This window comes from Dermacentor andersoni, chromosome 5 (assembly GCF_023375885.2).
Source record: "Dermacentor andersoni chromosome 5, qqDerAnde1_hic_scaffold, whole genome shotgun sequence".
NCBI classification, from domain to species: domain Eukaryota; kingdom Metazoa; phylum Arthropoda; class Arachnida; order Ixodida; family Ixodidae; genus Dermacentor; species Dermacentor andersoni.
This window is the reverse complement of record NC_092818.1, coordinates 182,003,349-182,015,850: the sequence shown is the minus strand read 5'-3', so window position 1 is coordinate 182,015,850 and position 12,502 is coordinate 182,003,349. Positions and strand designations below refer to the sequence as shown.

Here is a 12,502-nt window from a genome sequence, read left to right as displayed (position 1 = left end):
CATGATGGACAGATGGACGAATGTATTCCCTCGTTGGGTAGGCATAGAAATGCTTATGCATTTAATAACTATGAAATACATATGTTACAAAAGAGGGTTCCATGCTCTACAACAAATGCAGATTACCATACACATGCAGAACTGCTTCATTGTTTTAATGTCGTACCAGCATTTCAATTTTGTGACTGTGACAAGCATGTGACGTCCCCTCGGACAAAATCTTTGTTGGCCCGCCAGGCTCGGGGGGCAACATTGGTCACTGCACCAAATAAACACCAACGAGCACAGCTGCACGCGGTCATTCATCGTTCACCACCACCATACTGCAAAGCATCACTCTTACGGAGGGTACCTTGAGCCCCCCGTTCATGAACCCGGGCAGATCGTCACACTGGTGATGAGGGTGGGATTCAAACCCACGCGGGCAAAGCCCATTGGGTCCTGACACTGGCGACAAGCACCCATGTATTGACCCACGCCGCCCTGAGTGGCGAAACACCGCCTCACGTTCCTGCCGCCATGCCCCTGTGTGGAAGGCCCGAGTCGTTTGAGGGAGATGAGTCTACCTGGCCAGTCTACGAGGAGCAAGTCCACGTGTTCTTCCAGGCAAATGACACACCCGAGGCAAAACAGCGAGACATTTTCCTGGCCAGCTGAGGGACCCTCGTCTTCAGTCTCCTGCTCAATCACCTCAAGCCAGCCACACTGCATGTTAAGACGCTGAGTGAGCTGCTCACCCTACTGCGCTCGCATTTCAGCCTGGCGCTGTCCACACCAATGGAGCAGTTCCGCTTCAACAACTGGAGCCACTGAAAGGAGAGTCCCTCGGGCAGTTCGTCGCAGAGCTATGAGGGTTAGCGAGCGCCGGCGCCTTCGGGGACCAGCTGGACTCCTTGCTACGGGACCGTTTCGTCTGCAGCATAAACAACCCCACCATGCGGACACGACTCCTGGAGCTTCCCGACCCCTCGCTGGATGCTGCGGCCAAGGACACCAGCGAGAGTGCACGTGCAGCCAGCTCACTGTCGGCGGAAGCGTTGGTCAACAAGTTGGCGACAAAGGGCAGTACCTGCAGTCGCTGTGGTGGTGCCCACTCCCCCTCACAGTTCCAGTTCTCCCAAGCACAATGCTTCATGTGCGGGAAAACTGGGCACATTGCACGGGTATGCTGAGGAGTGAGGATGAATGGCGGACAGCAGCAGCAGCCCGGATCAGGACCAGGTTCCACAGAAGCCTGCGGCCAGGGTGGCCATCGCAAGGGCACGTGGTGGGGATGTGCGGCAGCAGGCTCAAGTTCCTCCGCGGCCAGACTTCATGTTGTGGCCAAGGACCCGCCGATTTTTTACATGTGGCATACAGGCCTTGTTCTGTCGTCTGTGCCACCGCACATGCTGATTGTAGAATTCTGCGGGCATCCCATTTCCATGTAGCTGGACACAGGGGCCAGCGTGTCGGTCATGGCCGGGAAACTGTGCAAGCGTACCTTCCCCGGCGGGTCCGTCGAGGCTTCGGGCATCATGCTGTGCAGCTGCTCCAGACAGCTCACCCAGAGTCGAGCCCAAGTCATTGTTCGCTTTGGTGACAGGGAGGCAATCCTTTGCCGATGCGGCTGGGCCGAAATTAGATTCACGTACTGGGCGTTCGTCTGCCAGAGTACTAGGAAGCCGTCCTGCATGTGGTGAAAGACGTCCCAAATTTCCTGACTGATTTCAAGTCCCTGTTCCAGCCAGGGGTAAGCACATTCGCTGGCATGACGGCTGGCATCTATGTACCTGAGGGAGCCTGGCCTCGCTTTTCAAGCCTCACCCACTGCCGTTCGCCCTGAAGGATGTGCTCACCCAGGAGGTGCAACTGTTACAGCGAGAGGACATCCTGGTGCCCGTCAAGACGTCTGAATGGGCAACTCCCATCAAGTAAGACAGCAGTGTCAGAATATGTGGGGATTTCAAGGTTACCATCAGCCCTACCATCATAATCATCCGTCGTTACTATCATCACTAGCGTCGAGAAAGAACCCGCTGCCCCGGATTGAAGAACTCTGGGTCAGCAGTGTCCGGGGGGACAATGCTGACAAGAGATCATGAAGCTCGACCTCAGAGATGCTTACCGGCAGCTGGTGCTCCAGGATGCCTCCCGGAAGTATGTCACAATATCGACAACTTTGGTGGCGTTCTTCCAGTACACGCGCTTACCATTTCGCGTGGCCTCAACCCAACCCATTTTTTAGAAGGAGATGAACAACCTCTTCGGAGGCATGAGGAATGTGGTGTACTTGGATGACATCCTGGTTACCGGCACCGACGACGGGGACCACCTGCCGAATCTGCAAAACTTCCTGGCACGACTGCAGGATGCCGGTCTCAAGCTCAAGCTAGAAAAGTGCGTTTTCCTGGCCTCCAGCGTTGAGCACCTGGGACATGTCATTTCCCAGGCCGGCCTAGCCCCGGCCCCCCGCAATGTTGATGCTGTGCTCAAGGTATCTAAACACCAGAACAAGGAGCTTAAGAGCTAACTCGGCCTCATCAACTTCTACAGGAGTTTCCTGCTGAACCTTTTGGCGCATCTACAGCCACTCGATCTTCTGCTTCGAGATGGTCAGCAGTGGGTCTGGAAGAAGGAGCAAGACGTGACCTTCCAGCACAGCAAGGAGATATTCACCAAGGCACACTTCTGGTACACTTCGATCCGGCCAAGCCTGTCTTCCTGACTTAAGATGCGTTGCCGTACCATGTGGGAGTCGTCCTGGTGCACCAGTACAAGGATGGCCAGGAATGCCCTGCGTCATTTACTTCCCGTCGGCTTCATGCTGCAGAGCAACGTTACAGCCAGCTGGACAAGGAACGCCTGGCCCTCACGTTCAGGGTCGAGCACTTTCACCAGTACCTGCGGGGCCGGAAGTTCGAGGCAGTCACGGCCCATAAGCCACTGTTGGGGCTGCTGGGCTGCTGGGGCCTGACAAGGCGGTTCCTGCGCAGGCATCACCTCGAGTGGTACGCTGGGCCTTGAGGCTGGGAGCCTACAGCTACCGGCTGGTCAATAGTCCAGGAAAGGACCTGGGACCTGCTGATGCCCTGAGCCGCCTGCCCCTGCCAGAGGTGCCTGCTGCTGTTCCAGAACCTGCTGAAGTGTTCATGCTGGAGCACACGTACTCGGAGGTACTCTCCACATCTGCAGTGTCACAGGCGACCAGCCGGGACTCACTCCTGTCCCAGGTGGTCAAGGTGGTGTCCCGTGGGGAGGAGTTGGTTCAGTGGGCCTATAGTCACAAAGCCGCCGAGCTGAGCCTGCAGCAGGGCTGCCTACTGTGGGGTTCCAGGGTGGTGATATCCCACAATGTCTCCAGTCCAGGGTCCTGCAGTTGCTGCACGCGGGTCATCCTGGCGTGGAAAAGACCAAGATAGTGGCCCAGTCCCACGTTTGGTGGCCTGGCCTGCACTAGGACATCGTTCATGGTGCATGGCTGCCACGTCTGTCAGGAGCACCAGCGAGCCTCACGTCATGTGGAGATCACCCACTGGCCATTCCCACAGAGACGACCCTGGTCCCACCTGCATGTGGATTTTGGGGGGCCTTTCAAGGGCCATTACTTCCTGGTGGTAGTGGATGCCTTTTTGAAATGGTGGAGGTTCCACCTGTCACCACTCCATCAGCAGGTGCAACAACTGCAGCACTGTGACAGGTCTTCGATGCCCAGGGGTTGTCGGACGTCATCATGTCCGACAACGCTCCCGCTTTCACCAGCACAGAGTACTTTGCCTGGCTGACGAAGCCTGGAATCCGCTGAATGATGGTTCCGCCGTACCACCCTGTTTCAAACGGTGCAGCTGAGTGGGTAGTGCAGACTATCGAGGACAAGTTCAAGAAGTGCCAGGCTGGGGATTTCCGGATGCAGGTTGCCCGGGTACTGTTCCAGTACCAGACCCCGCCCCACGATGTTGCTGGCCGTGCCCCCTGTGAGCTCCTATTGGGCTGGATGGTCAGGACACCCTTGGATGTCTTGCATCTGGACCTCCAAAGCACAGCACTCCTGAAGCAGCTGAAGCAGAAGCTGGCTGCTGACTGAGGGTGCCGTCCTGGGCCTTTGCCAGATTCAGCAGCTTCCAGTCTTCGCCAGGAACTTCTGTCCTGGCCCATGCTGGTCCACCAGACAGGTGATACCTCCTGCCAGCGCCTTATCACTGCTCATTCGCATGCCGGACAAGACCACGTGTGGCCAGTTGTTACATGCCACACGTGGCATGCTGACTGGCACGCCGACCTCGCCTCGGGACCAGGCTTGCCCCCTCGTCTGCCACTTCAGAAGTCCAGCCCACAGGGGGACCAACGGTAACACCAGTCGCTGCCAGTTGTGCGGTGCCACTCTCAAGGCTGGCCACTGCAGACCCTCTGGAGGGAGCGAGGCTGGCTCAGGCAGCGGCCAGTGTTGCCACAACCTGGTCCATCAACACTTGCGCCCAGGCCAAGTACTTGACTGCAGAGGCCGGACCGTTACTCGCCTGGGTAACAGGCGCCATCGACCCGGCTGGGACGGCAGGAGAGCCTCCACCAGGCGTGAACTTATTTTTTACATTGAGCCTGGACATATTTTGTTTGTATTGAACAAACTGGGGGTAAGAGGTGTGACAAGCATGTGATGCCCGCTCGACCATAATCTTTGTTGGCTCGCCAGGCTCGGTGGGCAACATAGGTCACTGCATCAAATAAACACCGACAAGCACAGCTGCTCGCGGTCAGTCATCATTCACTACCACCACACTACGGAGCGTCACTCTTACGGAGGGTGCCTTGAGCCCACCCCTTGTTCACGAACCTGGGCAGATCGTGTCGATGACCAGAACGTAACTGCCAAATATTTTAAAAAGCTATCATAATCACAGCACTCACCAACATTCCTAATGGATCCCAGTTTCCTCCTAAATTTCAATCTGATGTTATGAACTCCTACTTTATAGTTGTGTTTTTACTCTGGAAACCTCACTTCCCCCAAAATCCGTATCTGATTATAGCTTTGTCCAAATGGATCCTGTACTAATTACCACTACAGGAATTATGAAACTTATTGATGAGATCAAGGTATCGAGCACCCTGGGTCCCGATACTATTCCACCAAAAGTATTAAACAGTACTAAACTGGTTTCCAGCAAAATTTTACAAATCGTTTTTACGAAATCAATTTCTGATAGTTCTGTTCCTAAGGACTCGAAAATCAGTAAAGTTGTTCCTGTCTTCAAATCTTGTAGTCGTTCTGGCCCATCAAATTATCGCCCGATATCACTCACCTGTATTGCTTGCAAACTCCTAGAGCACATTTTATATTCAAATTTCGCATACCACCTTCATAAAAACTTATTTTTCTTTCCCAACAACATGGTTTCTGGAAAGACCTGTCTTGTGACACGCAACTGTTTGAATTTACTACTGAGCTTCACCTCCACATGGATTCTTCTTTTCAGACAGACGTGATCTATCTCGATTTCGCTAAAGCCTTCGACTGCAAAGCCCATATTCATTTATTGACAAAACTTTCTTGAGTGCTTCCTGACTAATCGTTCACAGTTCACTGTTATTGAAAATCAGGAGTCTAAAACTTGCGACGTAATGTCAGGTGTTCCCCAAGGGTCGGTTCTAGGTCCTCTCTTGTTTTTGATATTTATAAATGATCTTCCAAATAATCTCTCCTCTACTATACAACTTTTTGCAGATGACTGTGTCCTTTATTGAAGAATTGCTTCCAGCAGTGATCAGTCTAAACTTCAGGATGACTTGCATAAAATTAAGAATTGGTGCACTTTATGGCAAATGTCTTTGAACGTTTCTAAATGTAAATTCATGCAGGCTTCTCGGAAAAGGGTTAGCGATACCTATCCTTATTCCCTTAATTCAGTTAGTATTGAGGAAGTTGATTCTTATCTTGGACCTTGGAGTAAATCACTAAGAACTTATCCTGGTCAGAACGCATACTCAAGCTCGCTGCTGATACCTCCAAGTCCCTCGGCTTCATCAGACGATCCCTCGCTCTCTCTTCCTCTTTCATTCGTCAGCTAGCCTACGAAACTTTTATCCACACCAGACTTGAGTATGCACCCTCCATCTTGGGCCACCATCAAGCTTATTTAATCAACACGCGAGAAGTAATTCAGAGCCGAGCCTCATGGTTTATCACTTCTAAATATGACAGGAATATTAGTATTACCAATATCAAATCATCCCTAGGTCTTCCATCTCTAGCAGTGCGCCGCAGGATCACTCATTTTCTCTTTTCCACAACATGTACAATAATTTTCTGGATATTCATAGTGTTCTCCTGCTGCCTCCTAATCGTACTTCTCGGCCTATTTTCAATTCTTGTAGTTTACGACGACTCCACGGATCTACCAAATCCTTTAATCAATCTTTTCTACCATGCACTATTGAAGACTGGAACAGACTTCCCAGGTCTATTGTCAATGAGAGAAATTCCTCAAAATTCGAAGGTAGACTTACAACCCCTTTTATTACCTAAATATTTTGCTGTGCTTTTCGTCTTTCCCTCAGGATGGAAGGAACAACTTTATTGAATCATCAGTCAATGAACTTCACGAGAGAAATCTCCCCCGTTGCTCTTAACAATATCTTTTCTGTATGTGGTTCTTGTTATACAGTAAAACCTCGTTAAACCGCACCCGCTTAAACAGTAGTTTCATTTTAAATGCAGTAAAGTCAAATTTCCGACTCAGCGGCCATGAACATAACGTGTTTCGTATCCACATAAACCGTACCTGCTTATTGCAGAAGAATCGGTTAACATGAAGTGTTTCCACTTTTCATCGCGCAAACACAGTGGTGCGTCGTCTCTATCGGGCGGCCCGGCAGAACAACAAGCCTCGGAGATCAGCACAACGGCCTCCAAGCGTCCTGTGCATTTGCGCGTGAGGCCACATCAACATCAACATCATTTCGGCGCCGTGCCAGAGAGCGCCCAGTTGGTTCTTTATTCTATGAGAGCACTGTGGCGTCGTGCAAGCCAGAACTCGCGCCATGCCAAAACTCGGATAAAAAAGATGCCGGGTGCTCAGCATAGTAGAAAAATTAGACATCTTTCGTGTTATCGAACGTGACACGAAAATTCAGTGCTGGCACGCAACATGGGTCTACTGTTGACTACGGTGCGTGGAATTTGGAATGTGAAGTTGTTTGGCAGCACTGCTGTGACCGCGAAGAGATGTCGGCTACGAGGTTTGAGTTTTCGCCATCGTTGCCTCTGTTGTTGACGAAGTGTCGCCTAGCGACAGTGATAAGGATGACATGGAAAGCGACAGCACAGGTGATTCAGGCCTGACAGTGGCAGAAGCCGCGCATTACGTCAGCCTCATGAATGCAATCGTCGCGACGAGAACAGCACCCTGCAATGAAAAAGGTGCCCTGCGACTACTGCTGCGCTACCGCCCGCGTGTACGGAGAACATGCAACGCCAACAAGGAATTTGCCATGTGAGTGTTTGCCGAGAAGAGGGGGCTGGCTGAAACGCTGGCTCGTAGCTTCAGCAAGTTTCAGGCTGCTGTCATCACTGCTAGGCTGCCGCGGCATCAAACGAAAATAACACGTTTGTCATGCGAAATAAATAAATACTGCTTGCTTTTTTCCCCTTTCATCGTACTCTCTCCGAGTTCCGTTTTTGACAGGTAAGTGGGCGATCTCATGCTATTCTAGTTAAGCAGTACTATCGTTTTGTACGTACTTTTTCCGAGCTACGGCCAACTACGGTGTAACGAGGTTTCAATGTATAAAGTTGGTATTTTAATTCGGTCTTTTTTCATTGCTCACTGTTCGCATTTATGTGATATCAGGCACTGTAATGTTTTCTGCTGCCCCCCCTTCACCCCTAATATTATGCCCCATTGGGGTCTCTAAGGAAAAATAAGTGATGATGATGATTATAATTAGTATTTTTTATATAAATATCTGATCTAAACTCTGATCTAAGGTTCAATGTTTCTTCTTATTGAGTTCAAGGCTAAGAATCCTGGTCCACTCTCTTTTGTTGAACTGAATATGGATGGCAGATGTTGCAGTATACTTTGCCTCACTTGTTGAACACATCACAAAGTACTAGCATTTCACTGGAAACTTGCAGCGCACAAAATATTAGATACTAATTCTTACAGTAGCTTCTTTTTTTGCCACAAGGAGGGAGTCAAAGCCAATTCGCATAATTTGCTTCTAGAAATACAAATGTGCTTTAATGTTGTACTTGAATCTGAATGCATTTCTGTACGCTGTGACACATCAAAGAGAATGATTTAGTAATTTTATCATTTGGAACCAGAAGATTTTGCCGTGTGAATTTTTTGTAACCTTTTCAGGAACTGTGAATGTAGGTATATGTGCTGTGTCCTTTTGTCGTATGTATCTTATACACTTGTATACTTTTTTTTGTATGTCTTTTACAGAGGCGTTTGGGTGCTCTCTTCGAGTGAAGTGTTTCACTTTTTTCCCCGGTTCTGTCCACACTTAAAGGATGTGAATAAACCAAAATTGAAACTCTATTTTATACTGCTGTGCCTTTTATATTGAAATGCTTCCTGCTCAGCATGCATTCAAGAATAATTTAAGAAAAAGGATGGTCAAATGCAAGGAAAGACTTCCGAAGTAAACCCTTTTATTTGTATTTATTGAAATTTTTTAGGTAGAAATGTGACCGTCGTTCTAAAGAATTTTAGAGCAAGGGAGCCATTAATAAACAAAATTTATTACTTTCCTTTCACTTTTCTATATCTCTTGTAAAGATCAGAGCTTCAATATTTACAAATACATAAACTTATGTTGCACTGTTAAATTCGATGTAATTTCCCTCACAATTGGAATCAAAATGACCATTGTAATACCTTGTTTACATGTGAAGCCTAAACTAAATACAAAGGAAAGCCTTCACACTATGGTTCTACTTCAATAGAGAATGTGTAGGAACACGCTCCCATGTGCAAAGGCATGACCAACTAGGAGCTGGATCTATGAAAAATATCATTCCAAAGAATTGCTTGTAATTGGCTCATGAATTGCCTATCATATTGTATACTACCGTAATTAGGCAGTGTCCAAGCTAATTAATTATTTGCACCTTTGAGTTCAGAAAGCTGTGCTTGCTTTCTTGGAAATACCTTCTCAACATGCGCTCACAGAAGGCCACACTGACAAACCTTTAAGATTTCTGCGAAGTACTGTCCCCCGATGTAGTTGTCAGTCTTGAGGAATATTTCTCGTAGCCTGCTTTCACCGACAGGGTTGTACTTGGTGTTGAACTTGTCGAAGCGATGAAATGTGTTTCGGTCCTGGGCATGGAAAGGAGAAAGAGAAAGGTTACTAGAACAAGTCTTATGCATTTCCTTATGCAATACTGCTAGAGAAAGAAAGTGCATAAGCATTTTTCCTTTATGTAACTCACTGTAGGGGAAATTTTGATGCACTATTCTCTACAGTTTCTTGTCGGGAATTAAACGTGCATGCAAGCCTTATGAAGTGGTATTCACTGCTCAAGAATCACAGCGCTTAAATATTGATAGTAATTTATTCAGCTTAAGAAAGAAATTGTGACATACACTTTCCAAGGCCCAATACAGTTTCATAGGCATGCTTTGCTATTGGCACAAGCAAGCAAACTTACCGCATGAACATCCAGCATGTCGACGCTCAAGTCATAGGCTGTAATGTTCATAGTACTGAAAACCTAGAAATTGAAAAAGATGGAAACTTAGGAATACATCCATCTTCAAAGAGTTGGCAGGGATGGAATGGTTGAGATGGTTACTCAGAAACAAACATCGATATTGAGCATGCACCAAGCAGAAAAAGCAATAAAAAAAATAGGTAAAATCATGCATAACTCAACATAAATACAAAACCCACAGAAAACCTGGGACATTAATGACAAGAAACATAAGTTGGCCTCAAACAGCATTACAAACAGTGCCATCAAAGAGATCGAGAAGTACAAAGTGGCAGACATATCCAATTTTTTCTCACCAATAAGAAAAGCATAAGATAATGCGAGATAAGCTATCGATCAATTCATAGCAAAACTGTGTGCAACTAATGGAATCCCAGACATACCACATACAATGCAGAAACAAGGTGTGACAATGTTATATAAGTGCTTGCCAACCGAAATCTACGCTTACATGGCACAACAAATAACTTGGCTTAAGGAATTCAGACAATATTCATCACATCATGAATACTCATGAAATATAAGCGGACAATACAAATATATACTGATTTGCTATCTATATTCTGTGGAATTATTTCCTTTCTGATGGTTAGTTGAGAAATTAGCAGCAAAACAGGTAAGAGAAACAGAACAGGCATCTATGCATCTTTTTTTTTTTTTCGTACATATGAACACACATACAAACTGAAGCTTAGAATAACACAACTGAGAGTGATGTCAGAAATTTCATTAAAAATGATAATAATGAAAATGAAGAGGTGCTTGCACATAACTGTCTATTGATGTTTCCATAGAATCTTCAAAATTGACTGAATTGACAATTTAAAGAAGCTACATTCTAGTAATTATTGGGAGCAATTATTTATTTATATATTCAATACTTTTGTAAATGTTGCTGAAACTAGCAAATAAATAAGAAGATGATGTTTTAAGAAAAAGTATTACCTTGTGAGCTCCTACCTAAATACATACAAATAGACACATTTTTTTCTTGGCATCCACAGAACCAGTTTGGTGAAGCCTTTTGAATTTAAGAAAAAAAAATCTACCAATTAGAGGCAGCAAATTTCTTATTTAAACAATCCACTATCCTTGCATAAAATATTGAACATAGCAAAATTTTTGAACACTCAGACATGGAGTTTAAAGCTCCAACTTGGCAAATAAGGAGAAAGACATAGTAAGAATAGTAAAATTACACAAGTTGCATCTATTTGGACATCTACAGCAGACAGGAATGGACGCATATTTGGAATATATGAATAATCTGCAAATACAACTTTTTGAAAGCCCACTAAACAATACAATTTCATACAAGCTGTGAGCTAAAAATTATTTATTTGTCTGCTTAAAATGCACTAACAGATACAGTTATAGCATTCTGAAACTTGTTTTTGGTGCAGTTATGAACTTGTGCCAAACTTCTTTAAAATTTAACAATTTCAGGCAATTTTTGTTAAAGGATATCTGAGGCTTGCTATCAAAATTCTGCTTGCTACAGTGCGTACAATTTGTAGCTTTCCCACTTAAACACAATTTTTATTCAAATACACTTGGAAGTTTGTCTAACAAAAGCATTTCTGCGTTTGACATATATTTCAATAAGAAAATAGGAGTTGGGCCTAAGTTAAAGCTTCCTTTAGATGTGTAACTGTGAAATTTGGCACGAAAAAAGAAAATGTTTCAATTCTATCAGCTGAATCTATCACAGTGTCTAAACAGGACTAGTGCAACATACTAGTTTATAATGTATGCCAACCATCACTTTGATTATCAGTTTTAACAAAGTCCTATTCACAAATTTAGAGCCATGTATGATGTATAAATTATGTCTGTTCCAGATGCCCTACAGATACTGTTTACAGAATCGTTACACATGCTTTCATTGTGGAATTACAGTTGTAAATTTGATGCTCTGAATTTTTGAAAATTTCAAACTTTTTGTCAATATCTGAAGGAAAATTGCGGGCTTGGGGTTTCTACCCTACTGTCCTCAGGGTAACATGGTGCCAACCATGCTAAATAGAATGGCGGGCAGATTTGCAGTCCCTAAGCCTAACTGCGATTACAGGGAACGCAAGGTGAAAGTGTATATGCACTAATGCTCTGGAATATGATAACGATAATTAAGGATATAGCCGAGAGAGCACCCCTCGAACCAACACCTATAACTGCTGAAAGACCAACTAACTACTATAAAAGCCAACACAAGTGAATGAAGAGTAAATGAAGTTCCTAAGGCAGGCATTGATAATGCGCATTCATCAAGATGAATCAATATTTCCATTCATGATGAAGGGAAAGGAGCGAAAGCAAAAGAAATGGCAATGCATGAAAAGTAGGTGGACATCACAGCCTCTATAGGACATGTGAGTGGCTTGATTAATTGGCCGATGGCATTAGCTGTCTGTGCAATGCCTTTCTTGGACATTTATTACGGTACATTAAAGAAAAAATTGTAATCCACTGCTACTGTGATACCAATGTGCACGGTGCTTTGTTGCAGCTGTGGTGCATAATGGCCTGCTATATGGGACTACAGGAAGTATTGTGTGTGTTGAAGTACCCATACTCTCAAAGGAGGTCAGTGATGGCTAGCATACTGTCACCACAAGGATTTAAACTAATCCAAGCAAAGAATGTAGTGGCTACACTCTATTGGAATTAATTATAACATGTGTACGTGACCTAGCCCTGACAGCATGAATCAGTGCAATTTCTAACTACAGTGGTTGATGTGGAATATCCTTTTAAAGTGAAGCTGCAACAAGGGCCAGTTGGTTATACATTCACAGCATC

General features: G+C 45.7%; 1 protein-coding gene across 6 annotated transcripts in view; it reads right to left on the bottom strand.

Annotated features, from left to right (window-relative positions):
• The window catches only part of AMPdeam (AMP deaminase), a 138,080-nt gene that overhangs the window by 19,829 nt on the left and 105,749 nt on the right, over positions 1-12,502 (bottom strand). For all 6 annotated transcript variants that reach the window (XM_055071390.2, XM_055071391.2, XM_055071393.2 and 3 more), the window contains 2 exons: positions 9,641-9,703; positions 9,177-9,308 (listed from right to left, as the gene is read on the bottom strand). In XM_055071390.2, the coding sequence (XP_054927365.1) occupies positions 9,177-9,308; positions 9,641-9,703 (195 nt within the window). The remainder of the gene's footprint in view (positions 1-9,176; positions 9,309-9,640; positions 9,704-12,502) is intronic.